Source organism: Pectinophora gossypiella, chromosome 11, assembly GCF_024362695.1.
Source record: "Pectinophora gossypiella chromosome 11, ilPecGoss1.1, whole genome shotgun sequence".
Taxonomy (NCBI): Eukaryota; Metazoa; Arthropoda; class Insecta; order Lepidoptera; family Gelechiidae; genus Pectinophora; species Pectinophora gossypiella.
The window spans coordinates 2,486,866-2,511,184 of record NC_065414.1 but is presented as its reverse complement, the minus strand read 5'-3'; the positions used below and the strand labels follow the sequence as shown (position 1 = coordinate 2,511,184).

The following is a 24,319-nucleotide window of genomic DNA, read 5'->3' as shown; positions in this document are numbered from 1 at the left end:
CGCACGAATAAGCGTCGGTACCGTAGGGTTTCACTTTAACTAAATGACTGTAAGGAGTCCTTACTCCTTACAGTTCCCTTAGCGCTCCCTTGAGCGCGCGCGGACTTGGTTTCGCTCGCACTTACGCGGATTTTTGTATGGAGTATCCGGGCTTTTGATTTAGGTTGAAATACAATCTATCCACATCCAGGCAGTGCCCTCAGCTTACCTGCTGTTGGTTCGTTCAGATGTTTGTGGGACAGTGACGCGGACTAGCATATACTCCTTGTTCCTGTGGACAAGCGAGTCTACAAGGTTCGCTACACGTTTTTGCACTCGAAACTACACTTTTATTGCATTTTTATTTAAATTGTAAAGACATCCATTTGGATGAATTGTTATTGTAGATAGATATTTTGTTATTAACGATATGTGTGTGAAAGGTGTGAGTATGGAGATGACGACTGACAGAAATTAATGGAAGAGGAATACATGTTCTGCCGACTCCACTGGGATAAGGGTAGGAGGATGATGTCACTGTAGATAGATCTTTATATTCGCTATATTATTTAAACTTGTGTAAATCGTCCACAAATCATAATATATTGTATTTAAAATATGATACCAAATAACATTTTCTATGTAAAATCTTTTTAATGTTTATTTGTATTAATCAAATGCAGTAGTGTACAGTCACGAGCATCAATATGCATACATTTTGGTACCATGTCACATTTTTTTGTCAAATTGCACTTAACTCCCACTAAATGACAAATATGTTAGTGCGACAGAGCCCTAAAGTGGGTAATTATATTGCACATGACTGTACCTAGCTTATTAATACATTGATTGTACTTTAGTTGAACTATTTTCTCCACTACGTATTACGTGCTGACGCATTATTTCGTTTATTTTTTCGATAAAACCGGTTTCTGGTCAAGTTTGGTCACACATGAACCTTCATAAGTTATGAAATTGGTGTTTTATTAACGAGGCGAACACAATTTCGGCACGCAATCTCTGTATTGAATGTAACTCCAGTACAGACCTCGTATAAGAAATAGACAACCAATCTTTGTAAAAAAGTGTCCGCGGCGAGTCTTGTCTCGAGCGACGGCGAGTAGCGACACCGTACAACCGATATTGTACTTTATTTGAACAGCCATAACATCTTAATTTAAGGGAACGAACTTGTGCTATCTACATAATTTAATGTATATGTTCTCTCTACAAGACGGTTCGAACGCTTTTTTAGAAAAACTCCTTAGCGAATGTGAGTCTATTTGTTTATAGTATGTCAATGAACTCCAGCATTTAATTGAGTTAATATATATTTTTTAGTTTTCTTTAATAATTGTTAAAGATTAAGAACTTAACATTCATAACGAAGTATGTTTGCAAACTCCCACAAATAGTTTTTAAAGCGTAAAGTAGAAAGATAGTATCTCACTGCTTTGTTTCTTGCCGTATCTCTACACGAAGACAAAGAGAATTGAAAGAAAGAAGACAAAGAAGATGGTTTATTTTAGATATTAATAAGTAGGTTCGCATTACAGAGGAGTGAAAATAATTAATTTTGGTAATTATCAACTTTTATAAATTAATCACGAAGTTACGAGATAATTATCTATTTTTCTATAATGTTTTTGGGGTATATGACCTGAAAAGTCCCTTGAAATTTTAGTCTTATAAATAATAATAATAAAGATCTTTTTATTTGTTCTCCACAATGTACATAAATGGGTTTCACAAAATAATGCACAATAATTGAAGGGTATGTACGAGTGGAGACTGGCGCCCGAGATAAGCCAGAGCCTGTGTTTCGGGAAAAACACAGGCTCTATTGTTGTAGGCTCTGTTATATTACAGTATTAGAGTAAATTAGTACGTAACGGAGTTTTACAAACACCCCCTGGCCCGCGTTTATCAACAGATATGCAGCAAGTGTATTTGCCAACAGGACCATCGACCCGAAGCCGTGCAACCCGCGCACTCTGCAGAAGCCCAAGCGCGGTGGCGGCTACCCGAAGGTGTTCCTCGGCGGTCTGCCGTCCAACATCACGGAGACCGACCTTCGCGTCTTCTTCGGCCGCTACGGCAAGGTCATGGAGGTCGTGATTATGTACGACCAGGAGAAGAAGAAGTCTAGAGGTGAGTGGGGAGTCGTCAACTGGGGGGTTAACTCGTAAAACCGAATGAATGTTCTTTTAAAATCCGAACCCCATTGTTCATCGATTGTCTGGAAATCTCTGTGATAGGAGGTTAAAAAGGGCCACATTGAAGTCATTCATCTAAATAAACTATATTGCTATTTCACATTTGTTGACATTGTGCACTTGCTTTGATATGCGCTGCGCATATGTTAAATAACAATTTTGATTTGTAGATGAGTTGCTTCAATGTGATGGCATTCGCTGGGTCTATTGGTCGAAACCCTCGATTTAATTCGCGCCTCGCGAGGCGCGGTTACTGTGCAGAGGCTACAAGTAATAAAATAAAAATGGGACATTTTTTATTACAATATACGACATAAATAAAAGTAAAACACTACTTATTAATAATTTTATTTTTACAAAATAAGAATGCGTTTATCTGTGTATTACAAAACCCGAAACACAGGCAGCCATGATTGAGCTTCGTGTGACGTCACTTTCACGAAATAAATAAAAGCTATCTGTCAGAGTTCAAATGATACTGTTTGACAGTTTCTTTGTGAAACTGTGACGTCGCTGGGCAAAATGTCATGTGACTAACAGTTTTCGCGCGAAATTTAAAATAATTGAAGAAAATATGGTGACCAACTAGTCAAATTAGTTACTTTTTACTAAACATCGAAACAAGAAAATACTATGGCATGAAAAAACAACCTGTGACGTCACAGGAGAACGTGTCAATGTCGCACTTATTATTACATTTTTCTTTATAAAAAACATAAATAAGTTAAATAGAAAAAGTATAACACAATTTTTGTCACTTTTACATCTGTCTTTATTTGGTAATCAGAATTTCATAATTTATTTTTAACCTCATTGTGTTGAAAAGGACACAATCCCTCTGTTGGATTCTATAAAGCTCCGCACACATTATGAAAATAAAAGCGATTCTTGACTTTGATGAAATAGAACGTAACACCAAACACCATCGGTGGAAAATTATAAATATTTATTTCTATCCATAAGGACTGGTCCCCACCCCCCTCTTCTCGATCGTGGGTACAATTTAACAAGTCACCCCTTTTAAAACACGATCACGCGCTGTGACGTCACAGACCATTGTATCTCTTGAATAAGGTTAGGGGTGAGTTCTGCAGGTGCAATTTGATTTCGTCAAAGGGGTAACTCGTTTTATGTTTCCTTCATACAGTTATTCGTTCTTTTTGCTATTTTTATGCGACTTCAAAGAAAGTAGGTTATTTGACTCGAATGTGTAGTACATTATTTTCGGAATTGCAGAATATACCTAATAATATGTTAGTTAATGTGGGCCAAATTTCAAAATTTAGAAGTTTAAATTAAATTATTATAATATAATATTTAAATTTAAATTATTGTTTCTTACTTTTTATTGCAGATTTATATATTTACAAATTTGATAATTAAAAAAAAATATTTTATACACATTACATTCATATAAAAAATATTTACATCATTAAATTAACTAATCACGGCCTAATTAATGCAAACAATTTTATACTTAGTAGTCATCATCATCATCAATTTAAGAGCCACGCTCTTGTCGGTGCAGAATTTTCTATTCCAGTCTATCAAAGGCCAATTCCTTGACTTCCCTATAAGACACGACGTTAACCTTTTCTTTAATCTGTTCCATGTAAGCTCTTCTTGGTCTTCCCCTTCCTTTCTTTCCTTCTAGCTTTCCTTCTATGATGTTTTTATTGTTTTTGTTGAATACTTAGTAGTAAAATTCTTAATTTCCTAATTTATATTTTTTTTTGATTTGACAGATTTTGATTTGTATTACGTTTTTATGAATTCGACTTTATGAGTTTGAATTCATGTTTGGATCATAAATAATTTGGATCGTGATATTACTTGGTTGCCAAGATTTGTGCCCGGTTGATGGCAATAGGCTCGCCACCTATTATGTTATATTATTATTATACATGCTATAGTCTAACTATATCAAACAGCTGATATATGATTAACAATGTGGGACTTTTCGGGGTACGTTCTTCAAAATCAATATAGATGGCGTACAGTTTTTTCTTCGTTTAACCTTCTAATTTCATGGATAACAGACATGCATCTTTCATCTTTGTTTTGGGTACAGATGATGACTTTTTATTACACCCAGGCACAATTACATCTTCCACCCATTATTGTTCTGATCAAAATAAAGAGAAGCGATATAGGTAGCAACATAATTCTATACATAATAATGTGATCCAAATATCAAGCAACAATAATTTTTATATATGTATACTTCTGCCATTATATTGTATTTTGGATTAGTATTTGTATTTTAGAAAATAAGTAATTATCACGTTAAAACTGAACAACGCCATCTATATTGTTTTTAGTGAACGTAACATGGAGAGACCCTCATTTTGATACAAGGTCTTTTCAAGTACATAGCTGCATCTTTTTACAGTTCCAATAATGGCTACTGTCGATTACACAGATTTTATCAAACTGATATAAAACTGGAACTGAACTTTATCTTATCTTTATTATTTGTTTTAATTGATATTTTTCATAACAACTTGTCTGCTTTACTTTTTATGGAGAGATTTTATGAATATTAGGTATTTTGTACATAAATTGTAAATAAATGTCTTTTTTTTACCGATGGGTTTGCTCTTGGCCCAAGACTTGCTCGAAGGCATTGACGAGGCCGAAGATGGAGCGAGCGTAGAAGGTGCCTGTTCACTCTGGCTTCGAAAGCACCCGGGTTATTTATTATTTATTTATTTACTTTAAAACTAATCCCACCAAAACATTACTGTTATAAAAGGCGGCCCAGTTCCCAAAACAAAATCATTCATTCGACGTAGTTATCAAAAATAAATGTATCTAAGTCAGTTTTACTATGATTTTTGTAATTGTATTTTGTATGTCGTTTCAAGAACGAATGCGTAACCTCCAGTTGTGTAAAAAATAACAACCCTATACAACCCAACGTCATATTTTACCTGTACAGGTAGAGGAACATTTTTTTTATAGAACTAGCACGTGAATTCGCAGCACGAACTGGTAAACAAAGTGCCCTTTTTATGTTTCGCCGTATTCGAAACCTACTTACCTGAATTGTACCAGACCTCTAGGGAAATGGGTACCCCTTAAACAAAAATGGTATATCTTTAAGTAATTGATATTATGCTAGTAACTAGCTCTTTCATCCACGATTCGTCCCGCGTTGGCTTAGGTTATATCGCAGTGAGTACTGTGAAATATACTCTTTGTACGTCCTTGGAAAGTACTCTTTGCAGGTTCCTGGGTTTCGAGTTATCTATGTGCCAATTTTCATCCAAATCGGCTCAGCGGTAAGCCTTTACTCCCACTAGTTCGGTTGAATATTTCTGTTAATAGAACTACAGGAATTTTGTGTCCCATTGGTTCTGTCAATAGTGCTTATGGGATATGCAGTCCCAGACATAAACAGGTAACAGAACCTCATCAACCCTGGTGTCAGGGTTACTATTGAGCCGCCAAAGGCCCCTGACATGACTATGGCAGGCCCCTGCCCCTGCTATTTTCGTATTTATATGATCAGTATGCATATGGATATTATAGATAGGTACTCAAAATTAAATGGCTCATTACATCTTAATGTTCACATAAACTTTCGTCATTTCCTCACAATGTCACGCGAAATGCGTTGTGGAGGCCTGAAAAGCTTTTTCACGTTTACCTTTGACCTTCACCCATTCTGGATCTGCCATGTTACGTAATTGTGCGATTACATTTCACTGTTGTGGTTCGTTACGCGTGTATCGATCAGTGTTCGTTGGGAAACTCATTACTACAAGCATAGTCCTTGTCCAGGTATTATGATTGACGTACATAACTTAAACCGCCCATATGTCGTCGTGTTATATGGAAAACTATATAACCTCAATGAAAAAAACCACTTACGCGCCTTTTTAAAAATCACATTCGAATGTGATTTTTGTTAACAAAACCTCACAATAGACACGCTAGTTTCAACCCAGATAAAATATCTCATTTTTTTTCTTCTTCGTCCTTCCCTCACTGCTGAGGATCGCGACAGGTTTTGGTTTTCCACTCGGTTCGGCTATATGCTGCGTGGATCGCCCTCTGTATGCTGCCGCCCACCGTCTTCTTCAGAATGTCAGACCACCTCGTAGGTGCCCTTCCTCGCGCACGTTTGCCATCCGTTTGCCCAACGATGATCTGCTTCTCCAGAGTGTGCTTCGGAGACCGCGAGCCGCGTCGTGATCTTGAACTAAAATAAATTGAATGAAATAGATATTTTATCGAAGAAAATCATTCGTTTGTTTCTCATGCGTTGTTGGTAAAAAATTGTAGTCCTTTTTTACCCAGAAAGAAAGCAGCGTCTCTGTATCGAGGTGTTAACGAAGGAATTCACAACAGAATGTGATTTTTAAAAAAGGCGCTTTCGAGGTTTCACTCTTCTATCGTGTGGAATATGAGACGGATTACCAACCTCATCAACCCTGGTGTCAGGCTTATTATTGAGCCGCCAAAGGCCCCTGACATGATTCATGTAACGACTGGGACCAACGGTTTAACAAGCCTTTCGAAGCACGGATCATCTTACTTTTGGAGAAACGGATGATCATCCTACAAAGTCGTAACCAAACTAGGGCTTACAAAGTGTAAGGCGACAATATACGTATTATTAGGATGGGCCCAGTCGTGATTCAGAACACTAAAATAGCATAAGCGAGGCGATCGTAATAACGTAATTCAATATGGTAATTTATGCAGAACCCCCAATACCAACCCCGCCGGCGTGGTCTATGATTTCCCTCATTGAGCGCTTATCGCTAACACCCACTAGGGTCCAATTTTTCAAATATTATTCTCTCGCTCAACTGGGCACCCTCAGGCCTGTTGTCTTACATTCGGTACCGGGTGAGAGCCCTCAGCGCTCTCCATTTATTCGGCCAAGTATTTAATACCATTTGCGGTAATCTATAATAAGTCACGCCATAAAAAAAGGTAACGGAAGAATTGAAAACAAACGAAAGTGAAATACACGCACATATCAGTTCGTGCGTTCTTATTTTTTATGAATCATAATAATTTTTAGATGGTCAATTCATCAATTTTGATTGACAATAAATATTCGATAGGGAGTTTCTAGGGCGCCTGCTATACCATATGAGCCTTGTATATTAACTTTATTTATTAACAATAAAATCCTCGATAGCCCTGTATGGAGAACCCGTGACTACCATTGTAGTATCACAGGTTCGAAATCCAGCTCGGGCTTTAAATCACTGAATCCAACTTTGTGTTTGAATTCCTTTTTGGATCGTAGGCTAGTTTCCAAGTAGTCAAATCAGTTACTTTTTACTAAACGTCAAAACACGAAATTACTATGGAATTTGTATGAAAAAGCACACTGTGCCACATAGAAAACAACTTTACTTATTATTACGTTTTTCTTCATTAAAATTCATAAATAAGTTGAGCTCGGTGGCGCAGCGATAAACGCGCTCGGTCTGCGATTGTTGGAGTTAAGCAACTTTCGCAAAGGCCGGTCATAGGTAGAATGACCACTAAAAAAAAAAAAGGTTTTCATATCGAGCTCCTCCGTGCGTCGGAAGGGACGTTAAGCCGTTGGTCCCAGCTGCATTAGCAGTCGTTAATAACCACCAATCCGCACTGGGCCCGCGTGGTGGTTTAATGCCCGATCTCCCTGTCCATCCATAGGGAAGGCCCGTGCCCCAGCAGTGGGGACGTTAATGGGCTGGTGATGATGATGACACGGCCCAATTGACATCCCGTGGGTTCCAGGAGTTGTGTCCGGTTAATGGCAATAGGCTCGTCCCCTATTACATAACTAGACAATATGGATGAATATCGTCTGAAATACATTTATTTATTTTTAAAAAAGGTACACCAACAGCTTATTTAATAAAACATTAAATAAAAGTTACATCAGGAATTATACTGTTTGTTACATAAGTCAATTATAGGTGCACACAACATTTGCAGTGTAAGAGAACGTAATCGTTTAGTAGATAACTAAATTATACAGATATCATCATCATCAATTTAAGAGCCACGCTCTTGTCGGTGCAGCATTTTCCATGCTACTTTACAGATATAATTTGTATTAAAATTTAAAATACAGATAATAATTAAAAAAATACATAAAAAAGTAAAATATATAATTATGCTGGAGGACATAAATATTTATAAATTTAACATTATCTTTATTTTATTTCGTTTATAACTAACTGACGAGGAGTGGGTGTATTATTTTATTACTATCTATCTATTCATAGACACGGGCGCAATGTTATTAATAAAAATATATCCACATCCAGGCAGTGCCCTCAGCTTACCTGCTGTTGGTTCGTTCAGATGTTTGTGGGACAGTGACGCGGACTATCACATACTCCTTGTTTCTGTGGACAAGCGAGTCCACAAGGTTCGCTACATACACTTCAAATACTTCTAGAATAAATAGAATATTTGCTTAACAACAACCTGGATACTTCTCACTGCTGGAAACAGGCTTCCCCTCAATCTAACAGAGGGGGTATGGATATTGTAGTAAAAAAAAAAAACAAATCAAATGGATGTATTGTATAAATACAAACTAAAATAGGTTAACAAAAAGTAGGCCTTATTATTAATATGCATACATCCTCTATAATACACTTTTTTATTTTTTTTAATGTGATTTATTGTAGATTTGTCGCATATGGTATTAACTACTTAGCTGGGTAATTCTGCTGTAGATCCCCATGAAACTATAGAAAGACAAAGAATAAGACATTCTCAGATTTTTTCACATATAGTATAAATTAACGTATGGGGTATGTTAGTCTTCTTCTATCGTGTGGGTTATGAGTTGGATTACCAACCCCCATCAACCCTGGTGTCAGGGAACCTTTAAAGGCCCCTGACATGACTCATGTAACGACTGCTAGCTTGCATCAGTAAGTAGTAACCGGGCTCAATGTCTTAACGTGCCTTCTGAAGCACGGGTATGTTAATAAGACTAATTTAGAAATTACCTTTGACGTTTAGAAGATATATTAGTAGTATTAGCGTTTTTCCTAAGTCTCAAAGATATGTTAGAATAAAAATTCTGGACTCCTTTGTATCTAATTAAATTACACACATAAAGAATTTTATACTTACATAAAAAAAAATATTTTATTGAACAAGCTCTTCGTTTTCAGACGAAACGACGTTCTCTTTGTGGAGTTTTCATTGTATTCTTTATGTTATCTTTTTATAACTAAAGTCTGTTTTTCGGGTAGAGAAAGTAGGTACTTAAGCCATTTTAGCATCAGAATAAAACGACGCGTATCATACAGTTACGTTTAGTGGTACGGGGTGTCCATTCTTTGTATATATCGTTGTCCTTACCGCTTACCCCGCAGTCTATAAAAAATGGGTGATTTTTAAAGTACCTCTATACTCGTAAGGCCCAAAGTCCGTTTAAAATTCAAACTATTGTTAAACTAAAGCCGTTGGTACCGGATTACTAGCCGAAACGACACAAAACCGCAGTGGAGCAGCGTGGTGGAGTATGCTCCAGTCTCCGGTTGATCAAGGGCAATGGGCTACTTAATTATGTATTGTTTAAGTAATGTAAATGACAACTTCACAATAGGCTAGTTTCCAATTAGTCAAATCGGTTACTTTTTAGTTTTTACTAAACGTCAAAACACGGAAATTACTGTGACGTCATAGATGTCTGACTTATTATTACGTCTTTCTTGATTAAAATGTATGAATAAGTTAAATAGAAGAAAGAAAATGTTATTGTTTAGTTTTACATCTGTCTTTATTTAGTAATCAGAATTGCATAATTTATTTTAACCTAGTACACGACTTTACACGACCCAGTTATTGCCTTCTAAGGAAGTCTATACTTGATTTAGGTGGTCCAAAAAGCCACCCATTTTTTTTCCATAAATCAATGTTCTAACCTGGAATGTTTGTCGTAGGCTTCGGCTTCCTCTCCTTCGAGGACGAGATATCCGTTGAAAGGGTGACCCAAGAACACTTCATCAACCTCAACGGCAAACAGGTATGTTTACTTCAATTTTATTTCCGAAACAATTTCACACTGTCCCTCCAGGGTTATACAAAACAAGACATTGCTCGAGATATAAGGAAAAAGTATACTTTTTCCTGCATCAGTACTTGTGATAATAAAATAGGGCCATGTGTTTTAAGGTTATTCGTGTCATAAGGCAAAGTACGTAAGGATCTTTGCCCTAAAGCAAGATTAAAAGGCGTACCAATTTAGCTAGTGCTGCAAAGGACTTTAGGCTTTTAGCCCTAAATTTCAGCCTACCGAGTCCTTTTTGGGACTAGACCAGTAAAATAGGGCTTTAAAAGCTTCGTCATTTTAAAAAACTTTTAGCCATTTTTAAAGTAGTAGGCTTTAAAAAAGCCTATAGCCTTTTTAATGTAGTAGGCTTTTAAAAAGCCTATAGCTTTTTTTAAAGTAGTAGGCTTTTTGGGACTGGAGTCTTTATTATCATTTTTTAGTAAAAGCCTTTTTACCGATTTCAAAAAAGGGAGTTATCAATTCGATACGTATGTATATAATATTATTGGAGCTACATAAAATTCACACATGATATTGGCCTTAAAAATCGGTTGTTTTCGCCACGTTTTACAAATATTGAGGGACTGTCTGAAATTGTGTATCACTGGTAGTAGTCCCTTAGTAAAAAATATTAAAAATATTAAATGGAAGAAATTATCATTAATCTAACGAGAATTTATGATTATTGTGATTTATAATACCCGAATTAATCCTAACTAAAATAATACAATTAAGTACCTTAGTAAGTTTAGAACTTAGTTGATTTTAATCTATCAATGGCCCCGATTCCTGCAGACACCGCTTAATTTTATTTTAAGTTATATCCGTCATTTTCATATCCGTCGAAAAGGAAAGGGACGGATGATTCACAGCTCTTAATTTTAGGAAGAATGAGTAAATTAATGTGTCGGGTTATTGACTGACGTAAAATTTTTAGACGGTTGGTTTAGATTTGTGCTTAAAATTGACGTGTGTTCCATAAATTTTATGCTTGTCGATTACCCGTCCCTTTCCTTTTCGGCGGATAAGAAAATGACAGATATAACTTAAAATAAAATTAGATGGTATTTACAGGAATTAGCACCATTATCAATGTAAAATAAAAACTAATTGTTATGATCAAGTATATTTTCATTTAAGTACCTAATATACCTAATAGTCTATTACTATACTGTTACCACAGAGTACTATATAATACTGGCGTAAGTAATTTGTATGGGGCTGACGGGACGTGCTGTTACGTATTACTATAATTATTAGACTATTTCCATACTAATTGATAGTAAGAAATTATTTTCAATATTCATAGTTAGTTAGCTAGTTGTGCATCTAACAATAAATCAATTTTTCACAGTGTTTGTGTAGGTATATATGTTTTTAAAGTTTGTTGTACCCACCCACACTTTTACTTTTTTTTACTTGAGAAAGGGACTGTATGTATAGCCTAAATAACCTTAAGGTCTAAGAGCTTCATAGGCTTTTTGAGCGTCTTATTTTATTAAATTAGTCTTAAACAAGGTTAGGCCTTTTTAAGGCCTTTAGGCTTATAACCAATAGGCTTGAATAGGCTTAACCCTAGCCTAGCCGCAAGTACTAAATGGCTTTATAGGTTTTTAGCCTACTAAGCTTTTTATTTAACAGTCTAGTCTTAAAATAAGGGCTAAAAGCCTAAAGTTCTTTGCAGCACTAAATTTAGCTGATCTACCCCGCATCTTAAGTGAAAAACCGGGGTACGCCTATAATAGTTAATTGCACCAAGATTTAGTAAAAAAGTGAATCCACATCCAGGCAGTGCCCTCAGCTTACCTGCTGTTGGTTCGTTCAGATGTTTGTGGGACAGTGACGCGGACTAGCATATACTCCTTGTTCCTGTGGACAAGCGAGTCTACAAGGTTCGCTACAAACATTTTAGAATGTTCTATAGGGACGCAGAGACTAAAATAGAACGAAAAGTTAGTGCCGATTTTGACAGACACTTCTTAAATTAATTTTAAGCCGCCTTTCGCTTTGTATACTGTCGACAAGAAAAAGGATGAAAAATCATCAGCCACAGTATAAATAGACGAAACTTCTATTTAGAACCAGAATTTCTGGAGATATAGCTTTATGTTTATTATTAACAGCTCCAAATCATCGGTGTTTCACTTGAATATGGTGCTAGTCTCTTACGGAGCAAACTTTATAAACGAAACCATATGTTGTAAAGGTGGAGATCAAGCGTGCGGAGCCTCGCGACGGCTCAGGCAAGCTGGGGTCCGGCGGCAGCGGAATGGGTGGCGGCGGCATGTCGGCACCGGGTGACGCGCCCGCTGCGGGACAGTGGGGGCCCCCGGCCGCGCCCATCAACATGATCCAGGGCCACAACGGCCAGATGGGCGGTCCGCCGATCAACATGCCTATGGCCGGACCTAACATCATGCAAGGGTAAGTAATAGTGGTTGATACTACTATCAAGCACTGGAAACATCCTCGTAGCAACTACTACTAGTTGCTAACCACAGGTGACAGGCCGCAGAGAGTATGGAGTATACTCCACGTCGAAAGTCAAATCGGTACATATATTTTTATTCATTATGGAATAGTACCAGAGTATGTATTCTCAAACAACTACCATCATTGACTAAGAATGTTTTTATGAAGTCGTCATATAATTTTCTACAAACGTTGTACGTTCCTACTTTTTTAGTTTTTTTGCATCATTTAAGTATGTCGTTTTAGTCAACTCGACATATAACGCGCTGCGGTGTCGAATCGAATCGATCTACAGGCATGCATGACTAACTGCGTAGTGATTTTTACTATAGGTACCTTTTTTCCGCGTGGTTGTACTAAGTGTTCGGTGAGTGTAAGTTTATTCGCGCCCCCTCAGGTACCAAGGCTGGGGCACGTCCCCGGGGCAGACGTCGTACGCGGGCTACGGCGCGGCGGGCGCGGGCGCGGGCCCGGGCAACTACCAGGGCTGGGGCGCGCCGCCCGCGCCGCAGGCGCCGCCGCACGCGCCCGCCTGGCCCGCCACCAACAACTACACGCAGCACACGCAGCCGCCGGCGCAGGGCTACGGCAGCTACGGTCAGTACCCACACTGGCCGCACTACACGCTGCAGGCATAGATGTGACACTTCATATATGCCAACCATCTACTTTTCACGACGCTTTCAAACTTGTTTTGATAATATTTGATACGAGACTTATAACACCAGATATACCGTTCGAAATTTTGCCGTGAAAGTCTAATTTTACCGAAAAGTGGTGTCACATCTAGACCGATGATATATCCTATTCAAAATATCTCGATTACAGTGACAGTAGGATTTAAAGTTATATAGCCTAATGCAAAATATAAATCAGGTACCTAAATGTTTTGACAGCTGTCATTCAAATCGAGCTATTTTCAATGAGCTTTAGCTTCTTTCCTTTCCTCTAGCGCCGTCCGCGTCCGAGGCTGAACATTATGTATCTACGAAACTACTCCTGTATAAGACGGACTGCACGATCTTTGAAACTTACTACATATCTTCTGGAATATCTAGACGTATGCAACGTGAACAGAGGATTACTTGTCTAAGAATACGGCATCTGTAGTAAAAAGGGGCTCGACCGATTGCTAATCCTATGTAGGATGAATTCGACTCATCTACGTGAAGTAAAAAGATTATGAATTACTTGCGGCTACTACGATTAGTACAGGACGTTGATTTATTGCAGCGCTATCTGCATCCTCGATCTATCAAGGTTACTCGACCACGTGGCGTCTGCGACTCGCACACGTTTTCCTAACGGATCTTGACGGAAAAACCCACAACACGTTTGGGCGGAGAACATAATCGGATCATTATGCAATGAGGAAATAGGGAACATCTTCAAAGAAAAACAGCGAAGTATAGAAGTTGTACTTACGGTGACAAAAATGAACGCTATTTGTATAATTACGTTGACTGAAATGATGATGATAATGAAAGTGAAACCATGAAACCGCGCAATTTATTTATGCATTTTTCTTCACCAACGCTTTACATTCACGCAGCTAATGTACCATTACTGTTTACAGCTCTACATTTTATAACAGTCTACTAGTGTTGCAAACCTATTGATAGTTGACTCATACTATCGACCATCGATAGTTTTCAAGAAAGTCAATATCAGCGATAGTATCGATAGAATTAATATTTCCACCCACGAATATACTAATTTCAAACTTTCGACAGTGATTTGTTTACTTTGAGGGTCACGATACTATCGATCTTATGTCCCGCAACACTATAGCGAACAATTTGTGAATGTTTACAGCTAACTACAGCTCAGCACCGGCGGGCGCTTCGGCGGGAGGAAGCTGGACTAACTGGAATATGCCGCAGAATTCCAACTCTACTGGCTCTGGTGAGTGCCCAACAGTCCCCATATGTCTATAGCGGCATAAAACGGTTCCCAAGTATATCCTAGTACGTAATATTATCATAATCATCATCATTTCAGTCGGTCGTAGTTGATAGCGTTCTTAGTTTATTCGTGCGTTGTAGTTGTCGGCTATTATTAAGCCTAGTATTGACTATTGTATTTACGTAATTCGTGTCGAATAGGTATCTTTAGTTAGACGGTATTAAAGTTGTAAAAGACAAGTAATAACATTAGAAAACCTAGTATAGGTCGAGAAATATCCGTTTACCTACTTAGACCAATCAATCCTATTCCGGTTTGTCTATGAAATAATGTCTTGAATTACTGTACGAGGTTCGAATTCGTAGCAACATAAAGCGTGTCGTTTGTTGTATTATACGGTCTTCCCGATTGATTCCTTTCAAAGATACGCAAAATTTTAAATTCAAGAATAATGTAGCGTAGCAAACCTTTCTATCCCTTTTGCTTGAGTTAAATCACCCAAACAGAATGTACCTGCGATAAAACCTTCTCGGTTAATCTTTTTGACTCTATAAACTGCGGTTTCTATTATAAAACTTGGTTTTGCGCAGGTACATTTTGTTTATTTTCTTTATATATTTTTTTTAAACGTAATCGTGTTGCACTTGTTCGTGGGCGCTTACGTTATATCCAGAGGGGTTGTACGCCGCAGGGTCGTACGTGCCGCTGTCGGAGGGCGGCGAGATGTACGGGCGCGGCGCGGGCGGCGGCGGCGGCGGCGCGCCCGCGCTGGGCGGCGCGCTGTCCTCGGCCGCGCTCAGCAAGTCCTCCAGCGCCGACTACAGCACCTACCAGCAGTACCCGCCCGCCTACCAGCAGGACCAGGTATGTGCCCACACCGTGCACTACGCCACGTCCTTATGACGCAGCGTTGACGTTCTGATAAGTCCCTGATAGTGACTGCGAGTTGCTGTCATTGTGATAGAAATGGTAACATAGTGATAGTACTGACAAATCGGTGATAGGACGCCAATATTTCTTTTTTCCAGAAATATGTATTTAAAAAAAATGTTTGCTCAAAGATTTTGTTGATTTATAGAAAAAAAAAAATTCTTTAATTCCCAGGAAACTGCGATTGATAATTAGTTGTATTTTGTTACTATTTTACCGCGAGAACTCGGAAAAATCGGATGTTTTCTATCACTATCAGAACGTAAATGCTACATGACGATATATGCCCCGTTGATTTTGAACAACTTTAAAAATAACAGGTCTCTGTAGTCCCGAACATCGTTGCCTTTGTTTTGTTGTGCATATGGACAAAAACGAAATTCGGTTACTACGAACAATCATCCCCGCTTCATTATTTTACGGCAGAATTTAGGATAAGATTGAAAGCACATGTAAATTATTACAATTATTTTTCAGTAAAAATCGGTATAAGTTTACATGTGCTTTGGCGGTATCACTGTGTTTCTGTTTGTATTGTAAATCTCGACACAGAATGCCGAAAGGAAAGCATTCACAGACAAGTTGATAAACACATAACCAGTGTCTCAATTCGGTTTTTGAACGCTGCCGTTTCTGAATCATTTAAATGCGTCTTTATTTCCAATTACAATGGAAGTCATATGAGTAGTGACTTATTTCCACATAATCGGTTTAACATTACATTCGGGCTCGTGTAATTTTCTTTGCGAGTCGATTAGTGCTGCATAGTTTGCATTCGATAGCTTTGATTGGGCATTAAAATGTTGTGGAAATTAGTCGCAGTTTGAGATAGCTCACGCATTACGACGATGGAGCTGTTCTTCATTGTAAAAGAATTTAAAATTTGAGTTCAATGACTTCCGAAATCATCAACGTAACGCGCTAGCGGTCTTTACCGTTCTATTGCTTTATGCCTGTGAAGTTGAATAGTTTTTATGACACACGCAAGTCGTGAATGACCCATTGTTTTATGCATAGTAACTACGCGTTCTTTTCTATGCCAATATTTGACTTCGCAGGTCAAAGATATATTAATGAATATCTATTTAAGGTTGAACCTTCTAGTAAATAAAGATGGTGGTTGTTTGTGATGCGGGTTGAAGTAGTTATTTCAAAATATGATATTTATAATCAAAACAAGTGTGCCTTGTCTAATGTTTAGTGATTTTGAAACATTTTATACGAAAAATACACTGTGATTTAGGCTTCTTCTATCGTGTGGGTGGTTGTAAGGTGGAATACCAATCTCATGTGATTTAGGCGAAAACATACGAAACATTGGACAGATTCGGTTGTTTGTTTAGTAGAAGGATCAATCTTAAAAAGAACTTTATACACAGCATGTACTAAGTTAGGTATAACATAAGGTGTTGGTATGATTTCAACTGCGGCAACCATTTACATTTTGCGGCAGTTCTAATCAATTTGTTTCTGGAAAGTACATTTACATAGCCAAGTTAATTGCCTTAAAAACGAGCAATTTGTAAACGTATTTTTCACGTTTGTGAGTTTTTATCATGCTTTTTGCAGAAAAATGAGATGTTACATTTTTGTGCGTAGTTTGTGTTTCATGACTAGATTACAAGGCAGATTTTTGTCTCAACGGAGTAGCAACTTTACGCGAGTACAATAGTAGATTATAATTACAAATGTTGTATTGAAACACGAACTATGCCAATAGGTCATGGTGTGAGTTTTAATGGTATTGTGCTGCTAATATACGAAGTAACGGACAAATGTTACATTTTGTCATTTATTCGTATTGTATGATATTATTGAAGATATTGCATGGAAAAAAATAACAAGGCAATAATAAAGAATTCATGAATTCTGACGCCATTTTGATTTAATGGTTTCTGTTTAATTTTCCATTCAATATTTTTAAATCGCAAACAATCGGAACAAATTTCGACTTGTCGTTATGTCTTGGTTGGTTTTGAGATTTTTAAATGATTTAAAAATACATAATCCAAGACGTGGTACTCTCAAGTGTAAAGTACAGCCAAGTAGAATTCCGTATTGTATAATTTGCTGATCCTTTGGGGCTTGCTTCCTTCCTCCGTCCCCTCCTGCGCTTATTTCTTTCATTTCTTCCGCATTTCCCCCCACATTTGTTTGGCGTGTCCCGGTGTGTAAGGTAGCATGAGTGGTGACATTACCCCCGATCCGTAACCGGTACGGGAGTATGGCGTGCTAGATAGACGATTGAATGCTTACCAGTTCGTTGTCCGCATAGCTCAATTTGGTTGTACTTGCCACAAGGTTGTTTGCGATTCATGAATGGAAGTGCGATCGCGCGTGACGTCACTGGTGAGTGAGCGAAATTCAGCGAAATCTCAGCGTCTCTGAATGCAAATGAAACAAGCCAGACGCCGCGGTCGAAATGCAGCATGAATATATTTAGAGCCATTAGTTTGCCTCCCCTGCATCTGTGTGCTGTGTTCCAATACAATGCTTGTTTATATCTCATGTCTTGCGCGGAGATAATGACATCCACTTCTCTGCATGTTTTCAGTGGCGAGAGTAAATGTGCGATGTCTTTTTGATTTTACGAGCTATGCTGCGGTCTCTCGAGTCGATATAGTCGCGGTCTCGCGGCCGGCGCCGGTCGGCGGTCGCACCGCTATCCATAGTGAAAAATCAAGAAGATTTAACTGTTTCAAAGTTTCGCTGAAGGTCTCTCATCACCGCCCCTCCCGCTCCCGCCCCTGCCCCCGCCCCCCTCCCTTCATCTGCCCGGGGGATGTTCACACGCTTGGTCCATCTTCACGCTCTGCGCTACTTACATACCTGCTAAACGTCGGACTTGTGGCGACCGGGACTTTATGTCGTGTACTTCTTCTTTTCCAGTTGGTCGATCAGGGCCCACAAGAGTGGCTCCTCCAGAAAGACAATTAGACATTTGGGCGGGTTCGGATGAGGGTCTGTCGCGAAACTCTGGGGATTTCTCACTATGGACGGTTCGGTTTTTGCGCCGATTACGCGCGCTCGTCAATAAGGCATCGCACCGCACTTTAGATATAAGCTTACCCCTAGTTACATTCGATATTCATATTGCATTTTGTAGCCGTGCGAGATGATTCAATTGCCTTGTGTCATCTCAACACTTGTAAATTGGCATTTAAAGTACAAATTAGTAAAATTTGGATTTTCTCATATTGTTACAGGTTCATTAATAGTTAATTTTATCGATAAAAATAATATTAAGAGCTGTACTTTAAGTGTTCAGAGATAAAAATTCGAATATTCTGTTAATTGTAATGAGAGAACAATATTTACAAGATAGTGTCAAAACATCATGGAGGCATCGCTCACTTGACTTGTTACGCAGAGCACCTACAACAAATAAATCACATTTACTCATTTGAAGATATGGCTCATTTCGATCCTCCATGACGGCATCGGACACACCGAAGCCGAAGCCTCTGTTTAATTTAGGTTCTAGAAATTTCTATTTTTGTACTCCATTTTTGAGTCAGTCGATGCACCCAATTAGCACTAGTGTCAGAGGCTTCCGCTTTTGCGTCCTTATTATAGACCGGCGCCAGCCGGGTGTGGGCATAACACTAAATAAACACGTAGACGTGACACTCAGCGGTAACATCTCTCGCGAACCTTGCCATCCGGCGAATAGACACGTCACATACCACCGCGCCCCCGACGGACACGCGTCAGGTAACTGTGCGGCGATAGCTGAAATTAAGTTTACCATATCCGCCCGATCGCTTTTAGTGTTCGCCCTACCGATAGGAACATTTTATCGGTAGCACGACCTCCATCCCCGTAGCAATATAACGTAGAGCGCCGCCTCGTTACCTGGCGGTCGGGCGGCGGTGGCTGCAGTGCGACGCCCACGTGGCATATTTAGTGTTGTGGCGCGGGTTAACGTGTGCGGGACTGGCTAGGGTTCGTCGTACGGCGGCGGCGGGTCACGCGCGTACGGCGGCGGCAGCGAGTACCACGGCTCGGCGCCCGCCGCGCAGCCGCCAGGTGTGCACACGCATCCGCATCACGCGCCCAAACACTTCAACGCCAACGAGTTTAACAAGGAGTGGCCCGCCGCGTAAACGAACCACACACACTGCACACCACTCTCTGAACCACCGTCTGACGCGCCCCACCTCACGTCGCACCACCGCGACCGCGCGACATAACTATCTGCGCTAACTGAACGTAATTGATCAAACGCGCGGAGGTACTACTCAGCTACCCTCTGGTAGCTTTGACAGACGCGAGTGCGCGCTCAAACGGTTGTCAGTCCCAACACGAACAAATCGACAAACACAAAACGAAACTGTCTTAGCGCATAGGCTGAACGTGAACATAAGGACGCGAGAAAACCTCGACAAATCTTGAGTTAGTTGTATATCCCTCTATTTACCTAGCAAATGTAGTGAATTCCATGTCGCAAGTTAGTAACGTAGCTGTTGAGAATGTCAATTTTTCTAAAATGACGAAAATGATTAAATGTTAAAGTATGGAGGCTTGTAAAATAAAATTATAACAATGCAAATTGATATCGATCTTAACGAGTAACTTTTTAAGAAATGTATGCAATTGCTAAGAAGCCTCGTAAGGCGGTAAAGATAAGTTTTGCAACTGCATTAACACAAACCCACACGCGTAATTAAGGACGTTAATTTTAATACTTAAAATATCAAATTATTATAATAACAATTGAAGCTTCTCTCTTGAGCTTGCTACTAACTCGATAAGATTTGTTATATTCGTGTATTAGTTGCGAGTTTACAGTTAGCAGTCTCTGAACGCTGCACTGATGGTAACTTCTTGATATTACTTCCCCGAAGTATTCGCGACCCCTTTCAAAGCTAAGGACGCCGAGTCCGCGTGTACACTAGTACACATTTTTACTTTGCTTTTAATATTCTTATTTGGATGTGGGCTTTTTTGTAGAATGTTTATTATTTCACATTTCAGATTTGTCAATTTATTTTGTGAATGTTTAAAATGATTTCTTTTAATAACAAGTTTATATGATTGTTCGATGGGATCTCACTATTCGCGTAGTGGTGATACGATTGCTATATCGTAGTAAGTAATGTAAGCCGGCCGGGTAGAGGCGGCGCGCGCCTGCCATACTTGCGTATACAGTACACCAGGACGGGGTACACGCCCGCCTGTTCGCCCGACCTACATTTGACAGACACTGTTAAACAAGGCCAATTTAGGGAAAATGACCTAAAAGAACTTAACTTAAGCTAATAACTTGTATAAATATTTGGTATATATATCGGTATGTATGTTTAATATTAGAATTTTGGTTATTTACCACCCACTAGACTTAGGAAAAGGTAGGGAGTAATGAAATAATTATGTGTTAATATTTAACAAAACATAGAATGACTGAACGTGATTTTAATATTTTAATTTATCCCGTTTTTATTAAAAGGGAACAATTCTGTATAAATATTCGTAATTTAATTTGTTTTCTAATATGCATTTTAGTTTTTTATCGCAATTTTAAGTTGATAATATGGAATTTATACTTTAATGAATTAAATTAACCTGCCAAATTGTTAACGAGCAAACGATAAAGTATGTTAAGAGAAGCTCAAGCATTTAGGATATAGAAGTTCGGCATCGGCCGCCGGCGCCGCGCCCTTCGCCACCCCTCTCTGTACATATATATACTTACTTGTGTGTAAAGCATAATTTTAATCGATTCTCTCGTCACATAGTTTTAAAGTTTTAATTTATGTGATTGCCAAATATTTTTAAATCTGTATAGAGCTTTGGCCGGCCGTGCGGCCCTATGTTAGTCGTATCGTAATATCATAATAGGTCGGCGCGCCGCCGCGCCCGCGTCTCCCGCTCCGTTACAAAGTGAGTTATAATTTAAAATAACATTGTTAGATTAAATTTAATATTAGTCCTTTACTGTACTATATCGCTCAATCATTTGACCGATCGACTGATTAAAATTTTAGTGATAAGCTAAGTGTATAGTGGAGCGGGCCCGTCGTGGGCCGACGGCGCGCGGAGCCTCGCATTATTTGTTGTAATTATCTTAGAGTTTACGACGTACTCGTACTGATAGACTGCCCATGCAGTTGTTCCTTTAATTTTAAATAGACGCAGCGCACCACGCGACGCTCGGTAAGATTTGTTATAAATGTTTTAAATAGACAAATTGTTGAGGATTACATTGAATGCATAATTTGATCGTTTAGAATAGGGTTATTTAAGATCGCTCCATAAGTAAAGTATAATTTATCTATTGAGGAATATTGTGAGGTGTATAAGCAAATTTATAAGTGACGCGGTTCGTGGCGAAGGGTGCGGGGTCCCATATTACGGTAAAACATAGAGAAACGCCTTTACATTGTGATGTTCATAGTTAACGCGCATATTGGTACATTCTTATAGCCTTATATTACTCTCGACTGAGAAGCAATCAGTATGTAGGAAAGTGAAACTCGTACCTTATTAACAATATAATGAAATAATGTAAAGTTAATGAAGTCGGTGCCTAACTGCCCTCTAGGTTACGTGTAGCCGCGCTTGTATACTGTTCGTTCCTGTTAGTTAGGTTATATTTGTGTTGTTCATTCCCGCGGCGTGCGCACCGCGCAGGCGCGTCCTCGATTACGCTCACGTCGCTTTAATACGCATTTTTTATCAATTATCACTAACCCCCTCACTATATGTATAATTTCACGCGGTCTTCTGCGATTATCGGTTCGCATTTCGGCTCCATCATTTCGGTTAATTACTTACTGTAGGATAATGTACAACCACCGATAAACTATGAAATTGTTCACACTGTTTAATATTAGGAAACGATGCCTTACAAAAAGTTAAGTGAATAGAGATGATTTATATTTATGTTATTTTCAGTGATAATGATTAGCACTAAGGTGTTTAGATATGGGCGTGTAGCCCCCACTCACAAACCTTCGGAACAATTTAAGAACTTAGTTTGTAATGAAACCAACGTGGCAATCTTCTAATTAACATAAAGAGTATAATTTATTTAAATAAAGGTATAATATGTATTAGAAATTTTAGATTTACTGAACATTAACTTAGTGCAAATTATTGTGAAAATCAATTGAGACTATTTATATGGGTTTTTAATTATTATTATATAGGAGAAGAGCATAAAATATTGGATGAATTTATTAATTAAAAATAGTTAGCAAAATACAAATACGGTAAGACTCGTTAGAGGCTCGTCTGTCAAATGTACCGTCTCGAGAGCAGGCGGCGCTCGCGGCGCTTCTACCGCGGCGCACTCACGGCATAGACTAGCCTACCTAGCGTACGACACTGACACCCCCTACCGACTAACAGCAGACTAGCAGTCTACCAGTCTACCCTATACCGGCACCGTACAGCCACCACACTACTGCACACTGGTGTACACTAGTGACCGCCGATCTAAAAGATATATTGTACAAACCGTGAGTGACACAACACATGCAACCTCTGCATTTTAATATTACACTGAGTAATATCGACATAAGATATACACTGTATCTTAATAATAATGTTTATGGAATAATATTTTAATCATGGCTTAACTGTAGTACTGTTGTGTAGTTAACCTTTCGACTCTTGTTTGTATTACTTTATATTATAGTGTACGCGGTTTTTATATGTGTATGTTTATTCAAGTAGTATAAAGGAAACATGTTTGTGTAAAAGTGTATTTTGGTATTGGAGTAGGTGCCGCGCGGAGACGCGGCCGCCCCATGCGAACATTAATACATTTATGATCGTAATTGACTAATTATGCAAGACCCCTAGTGTTAGCGTTAGATTAGCAGGACTCTTTTTAAGTTCACTTTCTACTCGTCCTATAAAAGAAATCATTTGCATTTAAACGTCGGCCGCAAACAGTCGATATCTACTGTAGAGTTTTCGAAACTTATTTTAAAATCAATGCAGGTATTATTAATAAAACCTCATATTTATACTAGAATTAAATATAAATGTAATTATTGATCCCATTTTATCGTAAAATAAATTGCACGGGCTTTACAGTTAATTATAACATTAATTATTATAAAAACCTAGGGCAAGTTGTTATTTATTTCTGTTTTAATTAAAATTTTGATGTTGATTATTTTTTAAACTATTTTTTTCTTTGTAGTGAATTAAAGTACATAATTCTCGATTGATTAGATTACAAAATTGTTAGGTGAACTATCGACTGATGTACAATATTTATAACGTAATGTTTACTTACCGCAGTATATAAGTTTACTTTACTCGGCCCCCTACGGGGCGCTGTATTTATACAGACTTGTATTCATTTCCTAAAGTGTAATTAATTGGAAGCGGCGACCGCGACCGAGCCACAAACTAAGCATGTTACGATTGTAAGACTATTATCTAGATTTGTTATAATCTTATAATATGTAAACTACTATACTTAGCCCTAACGAGTGCATATTGCGTGAAGCCTAGAGGGCGGCGCCGCGCCGCGCCCATAGAGCGGCGCGCGCCCCCACATAAGTCTACTTTATGTTCGTTATATAAAAAGGAAAATTATGATAGACTTACATGAGCGTCCTTGTTTCTTTTTTACAAAGATACCTAATGATAATTAGTTAATTACGGTTTTAATTATTAATTATAACCGAAACGCTAAAATAAGACGAAAAGCTTGTACGCGAAGAAGTATTTGATGTAATAATTAAAGTGCTATCACATAACATAACACTGAGGTCTTTGACGTAGTAATTATGCATTATTCATATTAGGTATTTTGGGTATATAT

At 38.4% G+C, this 24,319-nt stretch overlaps 1 protein-coding gene across 5 annotated transcripts in view; it reads left to right on the top strand.

Moving 5' to 3' along the window:
* LOC126370684 (heterogeneous nuclear ribonucleoprotein 27C) overlaps positions 1-24,319 on the top strand; it is a 33,006-nt gene that overhangs the window by 4,909 nt on the left and 3,778 nt on the right. For 2 of the 5 annotated variants that reach the window (XM_050015690.1, XM_050015688.1), the window contains exons 3-9: positions 1,940-2,130; positions 10,118-10,200; positions 12,434-12,651; positions 13,097-13,296; positions 14,515-14,604; positions 15,296-15,468; positions 19,479-19,563. In XM_050015690.1, coding sequence (XP_049871647.1) covers positions 1,940-2,130; positions 10,118-10,200; positions 12,434-12,651; positions 13,097-13,296; positions 14,515-14,604; positions 15,296-15,468; positions 19,479-19,563 — 1,040 coding nt within the window. The remainder of the gene's footprint in view (positions 1-1,939; positions 2,131-10,117; positions 10,201-12,433; positions 12,652-13,096; positions 13,297-14,514; positions 14,605-15,295; positions 15,469-19,478; positions 19,564-24,319) is intronic. The other 3 variants (XM_050015692.1, XM_050015691.1, XM_050015689.1) reach the window with 2 other exon arrangements.